The 27,030-nt window shown below is 41.6% G+C and overlaps 1 protein-coding gene across 1 annotated transcript; it reads left to right on the plus strand.

The window, feature by feature from the left end:
- Positions 1-21,146: 21,146 nt before the first annotated feature.
- On the plus strand, positions 21,147-25,304 carry LOC137341839 (coiled-coil domain-containing protein 71L-like). Its single transcript, XM_068005345.1, has one exon. It carries the CDS (start codon positions 21,374-21,376, stop codon positions 21,947-21,949), a length of 576 nt encoding a protein of 191 aa, XP_067861446.1. The 5' UTR covers positions 21,147-21,373; the 3' UTR covers positions 21,950-25,304.
- Positions 25,305-27,030: the final 1,726 nt, after the last annotated feature.

The following is a 27,030-nucleotide window of genomic DNA, read 5'->3' on the forward strand; positions in this document are numbered from 1 at the left end:
TGGTGAGTTTGATGGTGGGATGGAACTTGTTGATGTTATCGTGTAGTCTCTTCAGTGATTCTTCGCCGTGGGTCCATAGGAAGAAAATGTCGTCGATGTATCTGGTGTATAGCGTTGGTTGGAGGTCTTGTGCAGTGAAGAAGTCGTGCTCGAACCTGTGCATGAAAATGTTGGCGTTTTGGGGTGCGAATTTGGTCCCCATGGCTGTTCCGTGTGTTGGGGTAAAGAACTGGTTATCGAAGGTGAAGACATTGTGATCCAGGATGAAGCGGATGAGTTGTAGGTTGGCGTCTGGAGATTGGCTGTTGTTGGTGTTGAGTACTGTGGCTGTTGCAGCGATGCTGTCATCGTGGGGGATACTGGTGTAGAGTGCCGAGACGTCCATCGTGGTGAGAAGTGTTCCTGGTTCAACTGGTCCATGGGTGCTGAGTTTTTGTAGGAAGTCTGTAGTGTCACGACAGAAGCTGGGGGTTCCCTGTACAATGGGTTTCAGGATGCCCTCGACCTGTCCAGAGAGGTTCTCACACAGGGTTCCGTTGCCTGATACGATAGGACGTCCGGGTGTGTTGGCTTTGTGTATCTTTGGGAGGCAGTAGAAATCCCCCACGCGGGGAGTACGTGGGATGAGAGCACGTAGGATGCTTTGAAGGTCTGGATCGAAGGTCTTGATCAGTTTGTTGAGCTGGTGGGTGTGTTCTTTGGTCGGACCTGCGGGTAACCGTCTGTAGTGTTCCTGGTTGTCCAGTTGTCGGTATGCTTCTTTGCAATAGTCCGTTCTATTCTGTATGACGATGGCTCCTCCTTTGTCCGCTGGTTTGATGACGATGTTGCGGTTGGTCTTGAGAGCGTCGATGGCGTTGCGTTGTGCTCAGGTGACATTCTGGACTGTCTTGTGAGTGCGGCTAATGAATCTGGCGTTGACGCATTTCCTGACAGCTTGAGCATACATGTCAAGCTTAGGGCAGCGACCCTCCGGAGGAGTCCAGTTTGACTCTTTCTTCTTCGGTTGCTGTACCGCGGATCCCTCTGTCTGCTGTTCCGGATCATTGATTGTCTCATTGGGTTCGCTGCTGAAACCTTGGGATTTGTGGAAGAATTCCCGGAGTCTCATTCTCCTGATGAATTCCTCTGTGTCCGCCGCGAGACCGATGGGGTCCATTTTGGTGGTGGGGCAGAAATTGAGCCCTCGGCTGAGAACTTCGATTTCGTCTGGTTGAAGGGTGTGGTCGGACAAATTGACGATAGACTTCCCTGTGGTTGCAACCGTGGTACCGGGGGAGGCTTGGTTGATGCTGGTGGTGATGCCGAGTTTCTCAAGCTTCCTGCTCTTGGTTTTCATGTAGGCAGCGTAGTTCCGTTGCCTCGTCTGTTTGGCGGTGTCTCATAGCTGGTCTGCTGTGTCCTGAGTACAGGTTGAGAGTATGGACTCTATCTTGGTTTCAAGGTTGCGGCGTCTGCTGTAGAGTTGGTGTACGAGATGGTTGCGGAGTGTGCGAGAGGTACGACGGCAGAGTCTCTCAGCGTAATCTGAGTTGTATGTCGAGTGAATGGTGTATGTCTTGTCGATGGTGGAAAGGCTTTGGGGAGTCAGGAGGTGAGTCACTCGCCGCAGAATACCCAGCCTCTGACCTGCTCTTGTAGCCACAGTATTTATATGGCTGGTCCAGTTAAGTTTCTGGTCAATGGTGATCCCCAGGATGTTGATGGTGGGGGATTCGGCGATGGTAATGCCGTTGAATGTCAAGGGGAGGTGATCAGACTCTCTCTTTTTGGAGATGGTCATTGCCTGGCATTTGTCTGGCGCGAATGTTAATTGCCACTTATCAGCCCAAGCCTGGATGTTGTCCAGATCTTGCTGCATGCGGGTAGTGACTGCTTCATTATCTGAGGGGTTGTGAATGGAACTGAACACTGTGCAATCATCAGCGAACCATTTCTGACCTTATGATGGAGGGAAGGTCATTGATGAATCAGCTGAAGATGGTTGGGCCTAGGACACTGCCCTGAGGAACTCCTGCAGCAATGTCCTGGGGCTGAGATGATTGGCCTCCAACAACCACTTCAGTTTTACTCGGGATCCTTGGTGCCACACTCAGTCAAATGCTGCCTTGATGTCAAGGGCAGTCACTCTTACCTCACCTCTGAAATTCAGTTCTTTAGTCCATGTTTGGACCAAGGCTGTAATGAGGTCTGGAGCCGAGTGGTCCTGGCAGAACCCAAACTGAGCATCGGTGAGCAGGTTATTGGTGAGTAAGTGCCGCTTGATAGCACTGTCGGCGACACTTTCCATCACTTTGCTGATGATTGAGAGTGGACTGATGGGGCGGTAATCAGCCGGATTGGATTTGTCCTGCTTTTTGTGGACTGGATGTACCTGGGCAATTTTCCACATTGTCGGGTAGATGCCAGTGTTGTAGCTGTACTGGAACAGTTTGGCTAGAGGCGCGGCTAGTTCTGGAGCACAAGTCTTCAGCACTACAGCTGGGTTGTAGTGCTGAAGAGTGATTGAGTGCACTGGATACAGCTTTTGCTGTATCCAGTGCACTCAATCATTTCTTGATATCGCGTGGAGTGAATCGAATTGGCTGAAGACTGGCTTCTGTGATAGTAGGGATATCGGGAGGAGGCTGAGATGGATCATCCACTTGGCACTTCTGGCTGAAGATCGTTGCAAATGCTTCAACCTTGTCTTTTTGCACTCACATGCTGAACTCTGCCATCATTGAGGATGGGGATGTTTACAGAGCCTCCTCCTCCCGTTAGTTGTTTAATTGTCCACCACCAATCATGACTGGATGTGGCAGGACGGCAGAGCTTTGATCTGATCCATTGGTTGTGGAATCACTTAGCTCTATCTATAACATATTGCTTCCGCTGTTTAGCATGCATGTAGTCCTGTGTTGTAGCTTCACAGGTTGGCACCTCATTTTTTGGTACGCCTGGTGCTGCTCCTGGCTTGCTGTTCTACACTCCTCATTGAACCAGAGTTGATCCCCTGGCTTGTTGGTAATGGTAGAGTGAGGAATATGCTGGGCCATGAGGTTACAGATTGTGCTGCAATACAATTCTGCTGCCACTGATGGCCCACAGCGCCTTGTGGATGCCCAGTTTTGAGCTGCTGGATCTGTTCTGAATCTATCCCATTTAGCACAGTGGTAATGCCACACAACACATTGGATGGTGTCCTCAGTGTGAAGACGGGACTTCGTCTCCACAAGGACTGTGTGGTGGTCACTCCTACCAACACTGTCATGGACAGATAGCATCTGCAACAAGTAGACTAGTGGGGATGAAGTCAAATAGGTTTTTCCCTCGTGTTGTTTCGCTCACCACCTGCCGCAGGCCCAGTCTGACAGCTATGTCCTTCAGGACTCGGCCAGCTCAGTCAGTAGTGGTGCTACCAAGCCACTCTTGGTGATTGACATTGAAGTCCCCCACCCAGAGTACATTCTGTGCCCTTGGTACCCTCAGTGCTTCCTCCAAGTGGTGCTCAACATGGAGGAGGATTGATTCATCAGCTGAGGGAGGGCAGTAGGTGGTAATCAGCAGACGGTTTCCTTGCCCATGTTTGACCTGATGCCATGAGATTTCATGGGGTCCAGAGTCAATGTTGAGGACTCCCAGGGCCACTCCCTCCTGACTGTATATCACTGTACCGCCACCTCTGGTGGGTCTCTCCTGCCGGTGGGACAGGACATATCCAGGGATGGTGATGGAAGAGACTGGGACGTTGGCTGAAAGGTATGATTCTGTGAGTCTGGCTATATCAGGCTGTTGCTTGATTAGTCTGTGGGACAGCTCTCCCAATTTTGGCACAAGTCCCCAGATGTTAGTGAGGAGAACTTTGCAGGGTCGACTGGGCTTCATTTGCCTTTGTCGTGTCTGGTGCCTAGTGGTCCGATGCCAGGTGGTCCATCCGGTTTTATTCTTATGACTTTTTGTGGCAAGATTTTACAACTGAGTGGCTTGCTAGGCCATTTCAGAGGGCGATTAAGAATCAACCACATTGCCATGGGTCTGGAGTCACATATAGGCCAGACCGGGTAAGGACGGCAGGTTTCCTTCCCTAAAGGGCATTAGTGAACCAGGTGGGTTTTTACGACAATCCGGTAGTTTCATGGCCACCATTACTGACACTAGTTTTTTTTAAATTTCAGATTTTATTTAATTAATTGAAATTAAATTCCCCAGCTGCCGTGGTGGGATTTGAATTTAGGACTCTGGATTATTCGTCCAGGCCTCTGGATTACTAGTCCAGTAACATAACCACTATGCTACCGTACCCTAGCCATATTCACATTTAACCTGTCCTGATGGCTGATGAAGGTTATACCATAGATATTTTGTTTTGTGTTAAAAATCTCTACTTACCCTGAGTATAACTTGTATCGCATTGATATGATTGTCTATTCAAAAGTCAAATCCTCATATCACAAAACAACAACTCACATTTCAATAATGCTCCTCAAGTACAGAGAGATACAGCAGTGGGCAAAAGTGGACACCAAGCAGGAAGGAAAAGGCAATAAATCTTGACCTTCATTGTACATACAAAAAAATACATGAGCAAAATTTGACAATTGCTCAGTAAGACATCAAGAGCTGTGATGGTGAGCTATGTGAGGAACAGAAAAGTCCCAGGTTTGATCTCTGGTATGCTTTGAGATAGCTAGTCTTAACTATTGTAGCAGTAGGAGTCCTACAATTAGATTTATCTCTGAACTGGGGAGGGGGAAAAAAAAAATCAGCCAGGGTTTTTGTTCCTTATTGCCATCTAGTGAGCCGTGCTGTGTGACATTGCATCGGACAAGATGGGGTTCATGTACAATGATCCCATAGTTGAATAGTCCATCAACATGCCCTGAACAGGCTCATACATAAAGAATAACTGCTCAGACAAGATACTTGTGGAACCATACCCCATCATGAGTCATCACCTTCAGGAGGTGAAGGGCATAGGAAGCAAATTGGAGGGGAAAAAAAACTGAGACAATCTAGTGGAGATAAATAAAAACAATAATTGTAATTTTGCCCCATCTTAAAACAAACTGAAAAGAAACTACCCCCATCACAACTTAGATAATATGTACATCCTTCTGGGTGGGAGTACCATCATCATCTCTGGGTCAATCAAACTCATGAGAGCAAATGTGCTGCATTTCCCTTCATCCCACCAACTATACCTGATGCTATGTGCCAGAGTTTTGGTTACGGTTGGGGTTGAAGTTAATGCTATGTGCCAAAGTTCTGAAACATTGACAAGCACATCATCAAATTCCTACGGTTGGGAAACAAAACAGTGTATATGCTTATAACTCCCTAAACAGAATAAGGTCTTATCCTTCCTAATTTCACACACTATCACTGGGCAAGTCAACCACAGAGCACTGTTGTCTGGATATGGGCAGCATAGTTTTGGATGAGCTCAAGTTTATGGAGGGTGGAAGATGGGACACCAGCCCAGACAGCATTGGAATAGTCAAGTCTAGAAGTAACAAAGGCATGGATTAGGGTTCCAGCAGCAGATGAGCTGAGGCAGGGATGGAGACAGGGGATGTTACAGAGGTGGAAGTAGGCAGTCTTGGTAATGGAGTAGATATGTGGTCAGATGCTCACCTCAGAGTCAAATAGGACATCAAGGTTGCAAACGGGTCTGGTTCAGCCTCAGACAGTGGCCAGGGAGAGGGATGGACGACGGAGGCGAGGCGTTGGATGAGGATGGTGTGGTCAACCATGTCAAAGGCTACAGACAGGTCGAGAAGGATGAGAAGGGATAGTTTACCACGGTCGCAGTGACATAGGCTATCATTTGTGACTTTGCATTATTTTCTGTCTGAAAGACAGAACTGTCAACTTTGCTTAAATCTTAGATGTGACATTGTTAGTCACAGGACATGCACACACACTGAACCTTCTAGCATTAAAATCTTGCCTGCGCATTTTTCAGTTGGTGTGGGGTAGTAGGAAAAAGTGAAAACATATTTTCAGAGGAGAAAAGGAAAGAAAGAGGCTACGGGTTAAAGAGAGATAAAAACACTGCTGTAATAGGGGCAAGGAATATAATAAAATTAAATGAAAAGAATCAGAAAAAAGAATAAGGAGTAACATTGATAGAAAAATTAATTATTGAATCACGGAAAGTTAGGCGCAGAAGGAGACCATTCGGCCCATCGTGTCCGTGCCGGCCAAAAAAGAGCTATCCAGCTTAATCCCACCTTGCAGCACTTGGTCCATAGCCCTGTAGTTACGGCACTTCAAGTGCACATCCAAGTATTTTTAAAATGAGTTGAGGGTTTCTGCCTCTACCACCCTTTCAGGCAGTGAGTTCCAGACCCCCACCATCCTCTGGGTGAAAAAAAATTTTCCTCAGCTCCCCTCTAATCCTTCTACCAATTACTTTAAATCTATGCCCCCAGGTCACTGACCCCTCTGCTAAGGGAAATAGGTCCTTCCTATCCACTCTATCTTGGCCCCTCATAATTTGATACACCTCAATTAAATCACTCCTCAGCCTTCTCTGTTTCAATGAAAACAACCACAGCCTATCCAATCTTTCCTCATACCTAAAATTCTCCTGTGCTGGCAACATCCTTGTAAATTTCCTTTGTACTCTCTCCAGTGCAATCACATCTTTCCTGTAATGTGGTGACCAGAACTGTACGCAGTACTCAAGCCGTGGCCTAACTAGTGTTTTATACAGTTCTGGCATAACCTCCCTGCTCTTATATTCTATGCCTCGGCTAATAAAGGAAAGTATCCCGTATGCCTTTTTAACCACCTGTCTTGCTAACTTCAGGGATCTGTGGACATGCACTCCAAGGTCCCTCTGTTCCTCTACATATCTCAGTATCCTTCCATTTATTGTGTATTCCCTTGTTTTCCCTCCCCAAATGCATTACCTCACACTTCTCCGGATTGAATTCCATTTGCCACTTTTCTGCCCACCTGACCAGTCCATTGATATCTTCCTGCAGTCTACAGCTTTCCTCCTCACTATCAACCACATGGCCAATTTTTGTATCATCTGCAAACTTCTTAATCATGCTCCTTACATTTAGGTCTAAATCATTAATATATACCACAAAAAGCAAGGGACCTAGTACTGAACCTTGTGGAACTCCACTAGAAACAGCCTTCCAGTTACAAAAACACCCATTGACCATTACCCTTTGCTTGCTGCCACTGAGCCAATTTTGGATCCAACTAGCCACTTTCCCTTGGATCCCATGGGCCTTTACTTTTCTGACCAGGATTCAGTGGTGTAGAAAAATACTATATAATATATACATTTAAAATTCTCAAGACATTATGCCTGTGGTATGCCTCTCCTCAGTTGCACTGTGAACCCTTCATTGACCCCCTAGGATCTGAAGACACCAGTTTGAAAATGTACAACTTACCAGAACCTCTGTTGGACCAGTGAGAAGATGATATTAAAAAGCATGGATCTGTAATGCCCGGCATGTCAGCACTATTCCCATTTTGGCACACCCACTTTGAGTGAGCTCAGAACCTGGTATGAAAAGGCTTCAACAACATAGGGACATTCTTCCACAAGGATCAAATAATGGCATTTCCAAACTAATGAACAATTTCCAACTTGCACAGTCCAATCTACTCTGCTCATCCTCTGCACAGGACCTCCAACCAACACTATACACCAGATACATCGACAACATTTTCTTTCTATGGACCCACGGTGAGGAATCACTAAAGAGACTACACGATAACATTAACAAGTTCCATCCCACCATCAAGCTCACCATGGACTACTCCTCAGAATCAGTTTGTTTCTTGGACACACGAATCTCCATCAAAGACGGGCACCTCAGCACCTCACTCTACCGCAAGCCCACGGACAACCTCACGATGCTCCACTTTTCCAGCTTCCACCCTAACCACGTCAAAGAGGCCATCCCCTATGGACAGGCCCTGCGAATACACAGGGTCTGCTCAGACGAGGAGGAACGCGATGGACACCTACAGACGCTGAAAGACGCCCTAGTAAGAACGGGATATGACGCTCGACTCATCGATCGACAGTTCCGACGGGCCACAATGAAAAATCCCGTAGACCTCCTTAGAAGATTAACACGGGATGCAACCAACAGAGTACCCTTCGTCGTCCAGTACTTCCCCGGAGCGGAGAAACTACGCCATGTTCTCCGCAGCCTTCAACATATCATCAATGACAACGAACACCTCGCTATGGCCATCCCCACACCTCCACTACTCGCCTTCAAACAGCCACCCAACCTCAAACAAACCATCGTTCGCAGCAAATTACCCAGCCTTCAGGAGAACAGCGTCCACGACACCACACAACCCTGCCACGGTAACCTCTGCAAGACATGCCAGATCATCGACACAGATACCACCATCACACGAGAGGACACCACCCACCAGGTGCACGGTTCATACTCCTGTGACTCGGCCAACATTGTCTACCTCATACGTTGCAGGAAAGGATGCCCCAGAGCATGGTACATTGGCGAGACCATGCAGACGCTGCGACAACGGATGAACGGACACCACGCAACAATCGCCAGACAGGAGGGTTCCCTCCCAGTCGGGGAACACTTCAGCAGTCAAGGACATTCAGCCACCGACCTTCGGGTAAGCATACTCCAAGGCGGCCTTCGAGACACACGACAACGCAAAATCGTCGAGCAGAAATTGATAGCCAAGTTCCGCACCCATGAGGACGGCCTCAACCGGGATCTTGGGTTCATGTCACACTACACGTAACCCCACCAGTGAACAAATGTTATCTGTTTTTAATATAACGGGTCATTTGCTGTCTTCCTTCCGGATGTTTCTATGTCTCTGCCTCTCTTTTTTTTGGGGGGGTTTGTATATTCGGTGGCCTTGTAGGTGACACCTCTCTGTCTGCTCACTGTGATTGCCTTGGCAACGGGCAGTAATCACCAGGCATTGTTCTGTGATTTATAAATGCGTAGGATTCGAAGATTTCATTTCCACAACATTCACCTGAGGAAGGAGGAAGCCTCCAAAAGCTTGTGAAATTTAAAATAAATTTGTTGGACTATAACTTGGTGTTGTAAAATTGTTTACAATTGTCAACCCCAGTCCATCACCGGCATCTCCACATCATCCAAATCAGGTAATAGCTTCAAGACCCAAAAATACTCCACAATCTAACGCAATCTGGCTTCTCTATGGTATCTGATTCTCTAAGGTATATCCCACAGTCTAGAAAACTCATTCAGACACATTTTACCCAATGCACTTTATTCATCGTTATGTTAGCAGGCAACACAGAAAGACTAACTGGGGCCTGTCCATCCCTTAACTTGCTAGTTAGTGCAATTCTTGTCACTGGTAGCCAGAAGAATTACTAACCTACTATGGAAAAGCACATCCTACCCAAAATAGGTATGTGGGATATACAACTACATATCCAGCTGATGGTTGTGTCTCTAAATAAATGTGCAATGAGGTAATGCTCCAGTAAGGGAGAACAACTACACTAAACAATTTTACTTGTAACAGTTTGTCATTATTGATTTTGTTTGAAAAGAACTTGGATCAACTAAAGGCCGAAATAATCTTGAATAAAGCATCACCTGGGGTGGGAGGGGGGAGTTTATTTCATAAGTGCAAATATCAGCAAGATAGCATTCTGAAAGTTCAACTGCATTTTTACTGTTATGCCCCAAACTCAATGCAGTGTAAATTGTATCCACGATGCAGTGAGTTTTCAGGGCAATGTGAATGTGGAGTGCACAGTGTGTGAGTATTTAGACTGCTTATTATGGTGGTGTCTACGATGCACTCTTGGGTAAAATCTAGCTGTGAGCTCTTTTTATCCAGCCTGCAAAGCCCCTACCAATTAGTTTCATCGTTGCACACATGTGCAAAAAGCCATTTTCAAATACTGCTCAGCTTCAGCTCTTTAAAATTCCTGGTCCTGGAAGACTGCAAAAGGCTACTCTCTGGTGGATTTAGATGAATCAGGGAGCTGCTTTTGTGCACCAATCCGGAATCAGCCTTTACCAGTCTTCCAAAAGTTTAAAAACCTGAGCCTGAAGCTTTCCATTTGCAAACTACAAGGTATGGAGATGATGGGGTGTTGGGGGGGGCGGATGAGGACATAATTTTTTTCTGTATTGGGATCCCATATTTTCATGTATGAGCAATGCACATTTTTTGTGCAAGGAGGTCTTGCATTTTTGTGTATGGAAATGTTTGAATTATCAGTATATGCAGGAGTTTCACTTTTGGGTAGGGGAACTTGCATTTCTGTGTATCATATGAAGCCCACTCAGGTTTGGACATCCAGTCCACAGTTCCAAAATTTTGCACAACATTGGCTTAACACATACATAAATCAAGCAGCCATCTTACTGTCAATGTACATGGTTTATCAACTCTCATAAAACAGGTTTTACCCACATGCTAGAAAGCACCAATGTAACAGTTGTTTCCTTGGCCCTGAAATTATACCATGGAATACTAGCAGATGAGAATTAACACATTCACCTGAGATTCCTCTCTCCACTATTTTAACTGGTATGTCAACCCATTTATTTTAAATGGGTGAATGTTTCCACTGAAATATCGGAGAAAGAAATTTCAGACAAATACATTAACCAGTTGCCTGCAAAGATTGTTTGTTACACTGTTGCATATTGCATAATAATGCAATGCTAGTCTTCAAAAAAATTGGTTAATTTTTGTGCTTATTACTGTTGTGGAATACAATACATATTTCACTTTGGTTATTGTCATGTAATGGATTCTGGGATCTTCCTGTACAGTTGAGTGAAACACTGACTTTACCAAATGAACCGTTCAGTGAGCTCCAAGCTAAACTTTCTGTATTGTATTTTTTCTGTTCACATGGGAATGTGAATGACTGAGGGAATGATGAATGGGTTAAGTGGCCTCTGCTCATTTCCTCTTGAAGCTGACCAAAGCTACAGTGACAGATTTAGAAAAGGTTACTTCCTATTGAAGCAGGCAAAAACGTTTGACCACAATCACCTATATGCTATGGAAACTGATAAAAACATACATGTATTGAACAAATATGTACTCTGAACCAGCTTAGTCAGATTGTAAAAACTGATAACGGATTAACCAAGTTGAAGTGTGATTTCTGAATAACAGTAGAATGAAAATATGAGGCTAGACTAGAGCCTGTGGTTTTTTGAATACCACAGAAGTCAATTTGTAATGGAAAAAACCCGAAGCTAAGATTTCTGATTGGGGAATCGAGCAAATTTAATAAGGAAATGGCAATGTTGGATATGATAGGACATAGCTGCGAAGGAAAATGTGATATAATCCACACATCGAAGGCAGTCTGGGCCGATGAAGCCTCTTGACTGCGTCAGGTGACCCTGAGTCGATCGTGTGGTTGTGGGTAAGCTGGAAGGAGATCACTTTGCAACACATCCATGCAGAGGTACTGGTGAAAATATTTTTGGTCCCTTTAGAGACTAATTATGGGCCAACTGTTGATTCTTTTTTCAATATCCACTGAGTATTATACTTGAAGCAGCAGCAGCAGAGTCTTCCTTCCAGGTGCCTTGGAGCAAACTAAATTCCATACAGCTGGACAAGCCACTGACAGGGAGCAGTTGCTTCTTGTCTTGATTTTCACTCCACAGTGCTACTGCTGAATTGATATGTCTCATGTTGAAATAGCTCTCGAAAGAATGTCCAAAATAACTCACGAAAAGATTAATTGATTATTTGATCATCCTCATTTGTATATTGAAACTCTTTTGAGACAGTAAACTTGAATATTTGAATATTGGATGAAGTATTTTACAGGCGTACATATAGAGTTAAAAAATGGGGAATAGGATGAATGTAGACCTACTATAACATGTATAATTGGACAATTTCTCTGATGTATAAAATTGTTTATACTCCTTATTAATGTCTATTTATCTGCTTCAAATTTTCTAGTTTATCTATGTACCCAATTTGTCCGTCTACTACTGATTTTTCAGTGCCCCTCTGGATACACATAAGGGCCATATTTATTTAATCACACTCATTTGATTCTGTACTGAGATTTCATGTTGGACTGATATTATAATTTTTGCTTCCTTAGCAAGAGAAACAGTAGGGAAACTATACTGTGGGGGTGTTAAGGCGCATACAGAGCTATGAATGTCATTTCTGTTACCACATAATAGATTATCACCATCTGCAAATTAAGCTATTCCAGTAGTAGGCTTGATGAAATTATGTAAATCTACTAGTTTAACAATTGAATGTGAACCACTTGACCTTTTACTAACAAGTGCCACTCAATTTTCAATTAAGCTAGTGCTGCAAAACAGCTTGCAAACCAAAACTCACAAGGAAGATACGCTTCAGAAATATACAGTTAAAAATGTTGGTCAAAAAATGTATCAAATGTATACATAACTGGAGAATACAATAAGATCTCATACAAACATCATGTGGTCCACGTCATTTGGACATCATGATGGCTGGGTAAAAGTTACCATGATACGGAAGAATCCAAAAGCACACATGCCAACCATCAGCATGTTATGCTGGCAGTACTTTAGCAGTCCGCATATCGGCACTGGCTGTCAAAGATCCACATGACCCAGGCTCCTCTCTACCCTCAGTGCCAGTCTTACCAGAATCCTTTTGCTAATGGCACTAATCCTGTTTCCTGGGTACCGTGGCAAGCAATTTTAGCAAGAACAGGAATTCCTAACTCCAGTATGCAACATCTGGAATCACTTCCATCAGCAACAGCATTGTGGCATTGAGGGAAGAGGGAAGTGGATTGGAATGAATGAGTAAAAATGGATAGCAGTAAAAGGGAGTGAGATGGGGAGAGGGAATCGATAGGGAAACGGACAGCATTGAAGGGAAGAGGGATATTAAGGGAGAGGGAAGGGGCAGATGGCAGAAGCAGTGCTTTTGGGGGCAAAAGTGGAGAAGCTGGGAGTGTAATTTGGGATGGGGCTGGAAGGAGTTTGCCAGCATTGTGAAAGGGAGTGAGTATCAGCATTAACAGGGGGGGGGGGGGGAGGGGGGCGGGAGGGGGGCGAGGAGAGTGCTAGAATGAACTAGGGAGAAGAGTGCCTGAATGAACTTGAAGAGAGAAGAGTGGCAGTGGAACGAGGGTGAGACAAGAAGAGTATCAGTTACAACTGGGTTGGAGAGGGAGGAGAGTACTAGGGTGAATTGATGGAAGGGGAGAGAAGAGAGCCAGGTTCAACTGAGGGGGGAGGAGGAAGAAGAGTGCCAGTATAAATTGGGTGGGTTGGAGGAGGTGAGAGTGTTCCGCTGAAAGGGGAGAAGTTGGATAGTGTCGGCATGAACTGTGTCTGGAGGGGACAGGGTGCCTCTGTGTGAACTGGGCTGGACGGGATTGGATGTGGGGCAGTGGCTTTCGGGGAAGTGATGGTTTGGTCAATTAAAAATCCAAATATAACATTGTTTTCCTTTTTTTCAGCTTAATTTATGAAGTATAAAAGTGCTTAAAATTAACCAGATTGCATTATTTTTAATGTAAAAATTCTAATTTTTCCAGGGGAGCATGGATTCCCTAGAAATGCACCATCAATTTTGTACTTTGAACATCTTTTAAAGCCTCTTCAGGCTTTTACCTGCTTGTGTTTTTTTCCTCTAATACAAGTGAAGGGATTAAATTACAAAGCCTGCCTAACTACTTGTTTTCACATATCATAGGTTGATAATCAGAGCATTCTTGAGTTTGAGGCTTTTTTGAAGCTATTTTATAGTTTGGCACGCATGTGAGAGGTTGAATGACCTTAAAAGAGACCTTCAAACCGCCCAAAAATAATGTCAGAAAGGCAAAGGATGAAGCTGTACCAAAAGGAATCTGACGCCACCAGAAAATTGGATGGTCCTTATCTTTGACAAATTCCTCAGATTCTGTGTAAGTTCAATTTAAATATTTATATATCATGTCATTCATAGTATTCAGATATCAGACACAGAGGATCATAGAACGATACAGCACAGAAGGAGGCCATTCGGCCCCCGTGCCTTTGCCAACTCTTTGAAAGAGCTATTCAGTTAGTCCCACTCCCCTGCTCTTTCCCCATAGCCCTGCATATTTTTCCACTTCAAGGATTTATACAATTCCCTTTTGAAAGTTATTATTGAATCTGTTTCCACCAGCCTTTCAGGCAGTGCATTCCAGAACATAACAACTCGCTAATTTTTTTTTTCCTTAAATCTGTGTCCTCTGGTTACCGACCCTTCTGCCACCAGAAACAATTTCTCCTTATTTAGTCAATTAAAACCTTTCATGATTTTGAACACTTCTATTAAATCTCCCCTTAACCTTCTCTGCTCTAAAGAGAACAACCTCAGATTCTCTAGAGTCTCCAGGTAACTGAAGTCTTCCATCTCATTTACCATTCTAGTAAATCTCCTCTGCACTCTCTCTAAGGCCTTGCTAAAGTGTGGTGCCATAATTGGACACAATATTCCAGCTGGAGCCTAACCATTGTTTTATAAAGGTTTAACATAACTTCCTTGCCTCTATTAATAAAGCCAAGGATCCCATATGCCTTTTTAACGGCCTTCTCAACTTGTCCTGCCACCTTCAAAGACTTGTGTATGTACACCCCCAGGTCTCCCTGTTCCTGCACCCCTTTAAAATTGTTCCATTTAGTTTATATTGCCTCTCCTCATTCTTCCTACCAAAATGAATCACTTCACACTTCTGTAATAAATTGGATAGCCAGGTGGTGAAGCATAGCATACTGGAGCCTGGTCTTCAGTTGCTTCCAAGCCGTTATTCATAGAGATCCACATTATCCCCATCCTAGATACAAGAGAGTCCCCAATTGATATGCATGACCTGAATACAATTAACACTAATTGATATAAATCATATAGATACAATTAACAACTTCTCTGCGTTAAATTTCATCTGCCATGTGTCTGCCTATTTCACGAGTCTGTCTACGTCCTCCTGAAATCTGTTACTATCCTCCTCACAGTTTACCACATTTCTGAGTTTCGTGTCATCTGCAAACTTTGAAATTATGCCTTGTGTACCCAATTCCAGGTCATTTATATCAAAAAGAGCAGTGGTCCTAACACTGACCCCTGGGGTACACCATTGCACACATTCCTCCAGTCTGAAAACCAATCGTTCACCACAACTCTCTGCTTTCTGTCCTTAGCCAATTTCATATCCACACAGAAACTGCCCCTTTAATCCCATGGGCTTCAATTTTGCTAACAAGTCTATTATGTGGTACTTTATCAAACTCCTTTTGAAAGTCCATATACACATCAGCCGCACTACCCTCATCGACCCTCAGTTAGGCTGACTGGCCTGTAGTTGCCAGCTTTATTCCTCTCCCCTTTTTTGAACAGGGGTATAACATTTGCAATCCTTCTGTCCTCTGGCACCACTCCCATATCTGAGAAGGTTTATAAGATAGTGGCCAGAGCCTCCGCAATTTCCACCCTTACTCTCCTCAGCATCCTAGGATGCATCCATCTGAACCAGGTGACTTTTTCACTTTGAGCGCTGCCAACTTTTTTAGTACCTCCTAGTTATCTATTTTTATCCTATCCAATTTCTCTACCTGTCATATAGTTTCTTGATCAGACGCCTATATCACATTATGTGGCTTATCACAAGATAGCAGGAGGCCATTGTCTTATCCATTAACTTAACAAAGCTGTAACATTCATTATTGTCTTCATGTGCAGAAAATGTAGGCCTAGATTTAAAAATGACCAAAATTGCACATAACGAGCAAAAATCTGCATTCCATCAAACACTTTATGGTACGCTTACCACAATTTCAACCACTCCTCTTGTGTACAAATCTGTTAAAGGTTCAAAACCAAGTACAATTATTTCTCTCTATTTATCCTGACCATTTTTCATTTCCAAAGAATATTTGCCCAATTAAAAATATATATATTTTTCTCAACAATTTCCTCCCCTGTTCTCCTGAAAGTGTTGGGGTACAGTTCTGTGCATGCTAAGCACTCAAGTGGCTATTATTCACATATGAGCCTTGACAGTGAGTGTTAGTAAGCTATTCAGCTTCACAGAGACATCACAGTCAAGACTAATTCTGTCCTTACTCAATGTACGCACATGTGCAATTCCAACAGGGGTCATTGGATAGTGATTACGCATGAGAACTCTTTCCAAATTTGGGACACTGAGAATAGCTAACTCGACACAGGCTAGGCATCATAATCAGATGTTTCCATTATGTTTGGCTGAACTACTTACTGGATAAAGTTGCTGGACCATCAGAGGAGCTAGAAATAAAATGCTTTAATGGTGATGGTAAGGTAATTCTATTAGAAAGATGGAAAAGGAAAAATATTTGGTTGTGAGTATTGAGCGTTCACTGAAGTATCTAGTCAATGTGAAACTGTTATTAATAAGGTTACAGCATAAGGAAGCAAAGAATGAGAAAAGCCATTTGGCCCATCAAACCCTCCCTTTCAACATACCAAGTATATTTCACCGCGATGTAAAGTTTTACATAAAAACTTCTGCTCCCGAGCAATCAGGCAAAACTCAAGTCTAGCTATCAGTTCTCATTTCTCTACTGTCCAACTCTGGCCAGCAACACTGAAAGTGAAACCCTGTTTCTAAGCCCAGTAGCACCATCATGCCCCGTGCAATATTTGATCATCTCAGTTTTTATATATTTCTCTTAACTTTCAATTCTGTTCCTAATCGGATACTTATCCAACTATTTTTTGAAGAGGCTAATCGCATTGCAGCAACAACTTCTAATGAAAATTTGTTCCACATATTTGCTACTTTGTAGGGAAAAATATTCTAATCCTTAATCTCACTTGACACTTGTTAATTTTGAACCTGTTTCTTTGGTACTCACAGCCCAGGTAAAATAGCCTCCTTACATCGACATCATCCTAGCCTCTCCACATTTTCAAATCCTGGATCATGTTTCCCTCAATCTTCATTTCTCCCTTGAAAAGTCTTGCTCAATAACTTTGAAGCCCTAAGTCACATAATCATCCTTGTCTCTCTTTTTTGAAGGCAAGATTAAATTGTACACAATGTTCAAAATGTGGCCTTACTGGTGACCCATACAAGGTTAGAATATCTATATTTCAAATGGTCTTCCTTGTCTCATGCAGGTTAGATTGCCCGCCACATACATAGTTCCTGATCTTCTTCTTTGTTTTTCTTTCTGTTTGGAGTGCTTGAGCTGGTTAGATAATCTTTTTAGTATGTGGTGGCTGAAAAAATTAGGAATAATTATCACTTTATAACATAAGTGAATGTATCTTATATTAACACACTTTCCTTCTCCTTTGTTTCTGCTTTATACTGCAAAATAATACTCTTATTATACCCTCCTCTCAATTGTCTGACCACACTATTCTGCAGTGATGATATCACAAAAGCATTTCATAATCTTCACTGTATTTTTGACTATCCCTAGCACTGTTTTTGTATATCAACTTATATAATTAAAAGACTTGAGTTTACTGTGCAGCACACTTTAAATGTGTTCATAGCACAAAAAAAAACACTTTTTTAATTGGATCAATTAACCATGCAATTCATTCAAAGAAAATATGTTGGAAAACTACCTATAACCATTTTGCTTCCTCGGCATGCTACTATAATCTCCTACAAATACCTAATAAATACAAACAACATTCAAGAATTCTGAAAAACAAATCTAAAACTTATAAACACGGTTACTCTTGACATCTTACCATATATTCAACTTTCAGCTTCACAGGCTTCACCTTTCTCAGCAGCCTTCTCCTTGTCCTCTGTTCCATTCCCAGAGCTCCTATTCTTATCTTTCCTATTGTCCTTTGCTACTGTGCAAATTCTATGCCTCTATTCCCCTCATTCTTACTCTTATCATCTCCTCTCATGCTTGATTTTTTTTCACCTGCAGCCTTTCAAATTTCTCTGCCCTTACAACCTTTGACCCTTTTGTGCACGGGTGGCCCTTACTATCTCTGACTGAAGCCACTAATTTTGGGGTATCTCACTGACTTCACTCCCCAAACACCACCATGGATGATAAACTAGTATACCATAAAAACGTTGATGATAAGCAGTAAATATAAGTTTGTAATTTTGAGGTTTATATGACATCCAGAAATCATTTCAGCTTCATTTGTGATATCCTGAGCCTATGGAGTAAATAAAAAGCGTATTACTCAATCCCAACCATCCACAATTATGTTTCTACCAGCATATCATCCAAATAACCATATAAGATCTCAAAATTGCATCAACTTGTTTTCTTGGGCTAAAAACAGGCAAAATAAGTACTTACCTTTTTCTCAGTTGTAACCTATTACAAGTGTTATAAATAGAATATATGTTTCAGCCAGTCATGTGTAATGATCAATGCCTCCACTCAGGAAACAGTCATTACACACTAATGACTCCGATCACTTATGAGTTATCCAGTCAGCTTCACTTATGAATATAGTTTTCATATCACGCTGTTGATTTTGGCTAGTCTCTATTTTGCATAGGATATCTGGTCAATAGGACCATGTGACAAACAGTTGCTACTTCATCTCTATGGGGTGTAAAATTTATTCCATGTAAGTGAGACTACAACCCAACTGGAACTACTTTCCCATGAGCCATCAGCAATTGAAAAAAAATCAAACAGCTGTGCATTTGCTCTCAGCACCAGTGAGCACTAGCGGTAACCATAGCAACTGTCATTCTCACTGTCCTGGTTTTCTCTCCATAAATGACTGAATAAATAGATCCCTTCTGTCTTTCGCACCAAATTCACTCATTTGATGAATATATTAATTCTCTCTTCCAATCTCCTCTCTGTAGATTACTGAATAAACAAATCCCTTTTGTCCTTCACACCAAACTCACTGACCCAAAATAAAATTGAACAATACAAGCCTTCCTGCCAATGTTATTATAACCAGCTGGTGCACACACAGTTCTTCACTTTATATTCTACCTCAACCACCCATGAGCTGATGACATCACATACGATAATGTCTGCCGTTAGCATTCTATGGCGCTACTTCATATCACTGTTTTTCACAAAATGAAAGAATGACTATATCGGAACAAAATAACATGATGCTGAAATATTATATGAATAGTAAATCACATAGAAAGTTATTGAGTATCATGTTCTACTCATGAGGAAGACCCGTACAGTTCACTCAGGACTTTGGCATTCATGGAGTAAACAACGTATTTGGCAATTTACAGCACAATAATCCTCTATATATACAATAACAATCTGTGTTGTTTTGTCCAGTAGATAACATCCATGAGATACGAATCATGGAGCACTAATTTTCTTTGATCAAAAACATGCTAGGTCTATGCTACTATTTTGAATTCCAAAAACACATACTACAAAAAATTGTTCACAAAAAGGCAAAATGTTGCCTTCAAATATAGACATAATCTAATAATTGATTCAAAACAGTGGTATCCAGTGAATTCTTATCTAGTGAATTCTTATCTAGTGAGGAATCTTTTTTTTCTTTTTTACAATTAAATTTATAGCAAATACAAAGCATAACAGGCACCCATTGACAAGGATGCAGATTCAACATCAAAGTGTACTTGTGACTGCACTGATGTGCCTAATTAGGTGAGGGCTACACGCTAATGAATATTGCATCTATCAGATGTCTCCACATTTTATGTTTATACTCATGGTATAAACAGATGACATGCAATGTTTATCCAACACACATTGCCAACATAATATACAAGTCACTGTATTGCTTGTGCTTTATTTGGTTGGATATGTCTGCTAAGAAAGAACTGCATTTATATAGCTGGATAAATATTGTTAATATTGATATTAATGTTTCAAATGTAGAAGATATTATATACAATGTGCTTTCTGTTTATTGTTGAACGTATTGCAAAATAGTGTTCACAAATGAAGGTGATGAAGCTATTGGTGACATAATAATATCATACTTACAAGACAAACCAAAACTCTGTCCAAAAAATATACTATCTCATGGCTGAGTTCCTGGCATAAATTCTGTTTCACAATGTTGGCAGAGGTGCCACGTCTCTTTTTTTCAATGACATGCATCAAAACGGGAGATTTTTTTAAAACGAAAGTACGTGACCCTCATTCACAGATCCAAATCAGGGAACCATTAGGATCGAGAATTATGATCAAAAAGAGACAAGGAAAAGCTTGCAGTTAACCACAAATCCATTTAATCTTATGGAGCTATCTTTATTTTTTTTTAATAAGCTACATCAAAATAGATATATCTTTAAACCAAAATGAGTGCGACTCATTGCAAATGGGAAACTTGGCGCATGCTCTTTCCAAATGAGTGATCAGTACTGAGATGGCTAGAGGGTAGACTGTGCTGCAAACTGTTTGCAAGTGTTAAATAGACAGTTAATTAGGCCCACAGTTATAAGTTTAGGTATTCACTGTGGGAGTTTTACATAATTTCTAATGAGTGTTTCCAATGTAACAGAATCCACCGCCTCGTCTCTTTCAGTTGTTGTTATAAACTCCCACGATGCATTGCAAAAACACAAGTGGCAGTTGATCTCGCAGAAATCCTATTGGTTCAAAGGGTTTAAAATACCACATACCCAATCCCAAAGACCTGATAAATATCAATCATTTGGAAGAGGTAAACCTGCCAAATCTCATTCCTCTGGAGTGAGTATATAAAGTATGAAATATGTATTCAAATAAATGTAGTTCCATTTGATTAAATGGCTTGTGATCAGTGTTTGATCACAGGTCTCACTCCTAACAGTTCCCTGATGCTGCCATGAATGAGAATCACTCACTGTGACTTAAAATAGCTCTTGGTTTGATGTATCACACTCTTGAAAAAGAAACCCAGCTCCAGCTTTTGAAACTATGGGAAGGGATTTAGACCTGAAGCGTCGACTGTCTTCTGTCCCACCACAGATGCTACCTGACCTGCTGAGTATTTGCAGCCTTTGCTGGTTTTTTGTTTGAACCTAGCTCCATGTGTTTGGTCTCACTCTTCCCATTCTCCCGCTGTTGACGGCTCCTCAGCCATTGATTGCTAGTGTTGAGGACAGGGTGAGTGAGTGGGTTGCCCTCCTATTAACGCGCTGAGGGCTACTTGTTTTGTTTCTGTTGAGCGGGGCTGGGTGGAGTCACTGGCTGACGTACTGGAAGGGCTCGTGTTTATAAATGGGCGGCGGATTGGGCCGTACCTCATTTGCAGGGACAGCTTGAGGAAATGTGAGTGGGCTTTTGTTACATTCCCCCCCCCCCTCCCTCTTCCTTCTTCTTCATGCTCGGGGTGGAGAAGGCTGATCTTTTTAAAACTGGCGAGGTCCCGTCCCGCAATCGGTCGCCGAATTGGAAAGAGTTAAGTTAGCGGTGGCGTGAAGCTGGCCATGGCGGTGTGCGCTGCCGAGGAGCGGGTGGTCTACTCTAGATCGCAGATGGTGTTCGCGGGAACAAAGGCGCTGGAGGATGCGCTCAAGATCTTTATGCCCAAGTGCAACGACTTTCACAACTCGGAGGTTGAGCTGTGGGACTTCCTGTGCAGCATGAGGGAAGAGGGCTTCTCCCCGGTCATCCTCCGCAGTAAGGACGTGTACGGATATTCTTCATGCAGGTCCATGGTGCCTGAAGCAAAGCCCACGGATGAAATTAAATCTACCGCCGAGAGGGCGCCCAGGAGTCAGAGAAGGAGACAAAGGAAAGCGGGAGCCAATGCGGGGGAGCCCGTAACCAAGAAAACCAAAACCTGCCTCACAAAGACCTCTCCTTCCCAGGTTGTGAGCAGGGTTTTACGAGGCACCTTGTCCAGGAAGACCGCTGCGTTCAGACTAACCACCTTCCCAACCATAAAAGTTGAAGATTCTTCTTCTGATGAAAGTGTTTCCAAAGCACGTCAAAGGGCTCAAAAAATTCTTAAAGTAAACTTGTCCCCCGTGATTCGATTAAGACCTGTCAGGGTGCCGTGATTAATTTTCTAATGGGACATTTTTGAAGGAAGCGCAAACCATTTTTAGCAACATATAAAACACAAATGTGGTGTAAATTGTTTTTTAAAAAACCCATGTTGTCTTCATATCCCATTTACTGTGGATTTCAATAACCGTCAGCTTCAGGGAACTTATTTTTGGTCTGCCTTTGCAATTTTTCGACCCAACAGATCTCCTATCATGCTTCTTGTTTACTTGTTGAACTTGTTTTTTTTCCTCACTTCTGTGGCCTTTTTTTCTTGTCACGTTTTACTACCTCCTTTTCCTATGATTGGTAGACACGTAACCAAATCTGAAATTAGGCATGTTAATAGAATAAATAGTGAATCAAGGATTTAATCAGCAGTTTACAGTATCATGTTAGTTGAGTGTTTGAATGCAGTTAAAGCCAATATGTCACGAATGAGCTTCACTGCTGAGAGGCTACCACAAATATTCTGGCAATAGGGGACCTCAAACTGATTGCAACACTTGGGCTGCACCTCTTCCTTTGTCTCTGTCCTATTGCTCTTTGGAATGTTTATTAATAAACTAGTTCCTTAGCTACTGGAAATTGCAGCTTATTCATCACTGCATTTAAATCTCATGAGAATATTTTGTGGTATCCCACCATTCTCAAGTCTTTGTTTATGATACAAACTTATGGCTTCAAAAAATGAAGTTCTGGATCCAAATGTGAGGTGAGATGAATCTCAGTACTCAGGAGACATGACTGCAGTATCCAGTTGAACTTCAACAGATCAATTGCTAATTAGATGGCTGCTTTTGGATCATGAGGGAAAGCTGAACCCATCACTCACCTTTATCCTACAGTGTGTAAATACTACGGACTAAGAAAATTGCCAGTTGTGGATGGCTGACTAACATACAAGTAGTCACTGTTCATATGGATTTTTTTGGATCTCTAGCTATCATAATACAGCCTTGGAAGCAAGTAATGCAGTGGAATAGAACAATACCTTTTGCCTCTGAGTCTTGGGGTTGAATGTACTAAGTCCTGATGGAATAAATCTTTTGGCTGAAAGCACCCTAGGTAAAAGGAATTTGGTTACTATCAATCCAGTTTGTAGAAGCTATGAATTAACAACACAACTGCTGATAGTTTGCTAAATTGTCAAGTGCACAGAATCAACATAGACCAGCAGAAGTGATACTGGGTTTTCCCCAGTGTCATTGGCCAGAATCAGTACCACAAGTGACCCCTTTAGGAGGGCATGAAAAAAAAACACTGGCTCTTTTGGCCCAGAATCAACATGGATCATGTGTGGAAAAATTGAATGTCAGATTTGTACAATAGGGGGTGCTCCTCTGAGGCTGAGCTGGCATATAGGAAATTGTGCCTATGCCATTATCTGAAATGGGAATCATGGATGCTGACTATTTGGAAGGGGTTAAGAGGAGAGTGGGAAAGAAGTCTAGTTCCCTCATTGCTCATTGTACTGAAACCAAATTTTAAAATATGGGAGAAATGTACATTAGTATGTAGTAACAGCTTTTGTAACCAACTTACATTTAAAAATTGGGTTTTTGTTCTGCAAGGATCTGCTACCTAATACAGAATTTGCATTATAACTGAAAATGGTGTATATACACAAAATTTTGCAGTCCTGTTTACACATTCTTGAATAATAAATGTATTGGTCTTCATTCTCTGATTTGTGTGCTAAATTTTCATTGTAGGATGTAGGCTTCTGTATTTGAGTTTGAATCAAAGGAAAGTGAGGCTTTGTATTGAGGTCCAAAAAAATTATCCTACTGTATGAAACCAAAATGTCTTATCCTGGCTTGGTGAAAGCATTTGCTTTGTTTTCTTTTTAGCTTGAGAAAATATTGATTGCTTAACTTGCACTTTTTGTAAGCATATATTTGAATTAGAATAAAACCAACCATTAGCGAGATACTGGAGCTACAAAAAAACTGAGCTTTTAGAAGTTGTATATTTTTGACTGTACCTTCTCAGCAAATATTTATTGATTGATTGATTGTTTTTGTATAATTTTAAGTCTTGGAGTGCAAAACCATGAATTGGAACTGCATGTTAACACTTCAGTGATAGTAAAGGTGGACACGCATGTGTAGATTTTTCATTGCGTAACATTGCTTGCAAGAGCCAGAAAAGTTTTTTTTGGGGGGGGTGGGGTTGAGTTTTAACGAACAACTGAAATTAAACTTTCCCATTCCTTGTTCCTCACATAGTTGCCTTTTTTAAAGAAAAAATGACATTGAAACCTCAATTTTGATACTTCAAATTATAGTCAATAACATCTTCAAAATTGTAGAAAAAATAGGAGCATATGTATTCAAATCTTGCATGGTCCTATCAACAGGAAACTTGTTTTTGCCAACATTTTATCATCCCTAAGGAATTTTTGGACCTAGAATGTAAAGTTTAAAATTCTAATAAAAGCTGCCCTTTGTTGAACAATGTTAAGTTTGAGAATTTAAGCTACTTTTTATTAAGGGAGTTAAACTCTGGCAGTTCAATAGGTTTTGTACAAAAGCTGTTTTGTTTCTATATACTTGGAATATGTTGTAAATACTGAAATGCATAGTTTTACAAAGTACAGTGATTGTTTTAAAGATGAGTATGTTAGTAGGTTAGATGGGTTGAATGATTGGGATTTCTATTTATTAATACTTGTTAATTTTTAAAAGCAAATTCACATTTTTAACACATTCAACAATGCCTCTCCCCAAAAAAATCAGGGATCTCACTGTCATTATTGAGTTGTATTCAATGTTACCTTGGTAAAGTCATAGCAAGATATGATGTGACAAACTGGTCAATTTAAAGACATGTCGTTTATACTAGTTACCTGTTGACTATGGGGTCCATTTACATTACACCTGTATCATTGGTGTAAAGTGAGCACTTTACTCCAATGTTGTAGTTATAGTGTGAATACAGCCTGAATCTGGTATCGAGGCGAGATCTGACACTGGTACGATGTGGATAGAGAGTCTCTGGAGAAGGGAGTCTTGCTCTGCTTGGGAGTCAGTTTCGGCCATCATATCTGATTACCACTCCAAAGTTAATGTTAAGTGGTTTTGGCCTTCGACTGGCACTAAACTTGTGGAGTGTGGATACAGATGGTCAAAATAGTTCAGATATTGTAATAACTGACATTTCAGCTATGACTACTCACTCTGTCTGTATCAAAACTATTTTATCCAGGATTTTCCTTTTTAATTTATATATTTTCCTGTTCCTTACATGTTCCTATGCCAATACCTCAATAGCCTGAAGAAATGTTTTTCTGTAAATTCTTGTATAATTTTTGTAAATTGTATAATTTTTAATGTTGAATAAAAAGGACAGTTATTTTAACTGGAACTTTGTTGTCATGAGTGAAATGTAACTTCCAGATTCAGCTTTTCCATGAGTTGTTGGATACTCTTGGGTAATGTAGTGAATTTTTTTTGAAGTGGGAATTAAGCAGAGAGGGTTGACTTATTAAATTAATATCCAAGGATTAACATTTTAATACTGACCATTTTAAGCTGAGAATTCAAGCCTCCTCCACTATTTGAATACATATGATTTCATTAATGGTACCCAAGTTGGGTGGAATGGTGACTCCAATGCTTAATGGAAATGATTGAGTTTGTGATCTGCCCTTTAAGGTTTGATACAAGTATTGGTTTACAGCAATGCAAATCTGAGTTATGATGCTAGCTTCATTTCCCTTTCCAAAAAATGTGCAGTTCTGCATACTTCTAGAAGTACAGAGCTTTATTATTGATCATTTGTCAGTCAAAGCTGACTTAGGAAGTCAGTTTTTCACAAAGTTTAAAAATTAAGCTTTTTCCTAAAGTTCACAGGAGATGTAAAGGTAGTCTCATAGTACGTGCTACTGGCCTATAACCTGTTGCGAGCAATAGATTATTTTTGTGGCCACTGTAAATTGGAGTCCCCAAATCCAAAATTACTAACTCATGAAAGAGTTCCAATATAATAAACCCAAAATGCAGCAAACCACCAAAAGCAGATTAATTGGTCACTGATCTCTGCTGTTTGACCTTGCTGTGTCCAAAATGACTGCTGTGTTTGCCCATATAACAATAGTGACTGCACAATTAAATAACTGACGCATTTTAAGATGCTTCTGTAAGATATGATTAGGTGCTGTATAAATGCAAGTTTGTCTCTTGTTTGTAGCCAATTGCATTATGGAACTTGGTGGTTCCTGGGGTGCTAGGGCCATGGAAAGCAACTCTGAGGATGAATATTCTAGGCTCTAAGGTTGGATAGAGTTTTGATCAAAAGATTTTGCAGGCCATTCATGTGAGATTTAATAAGTTGAGTATAGTGCATGTAAAGCAAGTTATATGCAGTCTGTGGAAGGATTGGGTTTGATGGGCAGAATGGCCCTAATTCTATGCTTCTGTTCCCCATGCATGCAACGCTGTTTCACAACGACTTTGTATCCCTCCTTCTGGTACACCCTATCAAGCAGTCATTTTGCTGCTATTTTTAACTGGTTCTCCTTAGATTTTTTTTACACTAGTGCCCTGTAATAACAGGAGATGTACTAATGTGGTTAGTGAATCGAAACCATATATAATCTGATTACAATGACCGTTTGCTCATTTCTGTTGTAAACGATACATTTTCAGATTTGGTACAATGAATAGGTCTGTCACGTCTCACTCATCGTTTTGGTTCAAAAATGTAACCAATTTTAATGTATCTCACTGCGAATTAAATCCCAACTCCATCTTTTTACAAGCTTGCACTTGATTACACTCTTCTCGATGACAGCCTTGAGTGAGTTTGATTGCTTATTTTAAGCGGTGTCCTTTATACAACCGGCGAGCCAACTGAGGCCTCTGCTGTAGCCTTTGGCAGTATGGGGCCCACCAGCTGTTTGACGCAGCCGATTCTAATCCCATAGCTGATCGGATCACGGGTGGAGCGTTGTTGCTATGTGCTAATAGTGAAAACAGCCAGTGATTTGCATGGAATCCAGTCTGGGCTGATCCTAAATAGATTGTTACCGGTGATTTTGTTTTTCTTAAATGACATTCGTAAGCAATTGTCTACAAAAAAAAACTACCTA

This window comes from Heptranchias perlo, chromosome 24 (assembly GCF_035084215.1).
Source record: "Heptranchias perlo isolate sHepPer1 chromosome 24, sHepPer1.hap1, whole genome shotgun sequence".
In the NCBI taxonomy this organism is placed as follows: Eukaryota; Metazoa; Chordata; class Chondrichthyes; order Hexanchiformes; family Hexanchidae; genus Heptranchias; species Heptranchias perlo.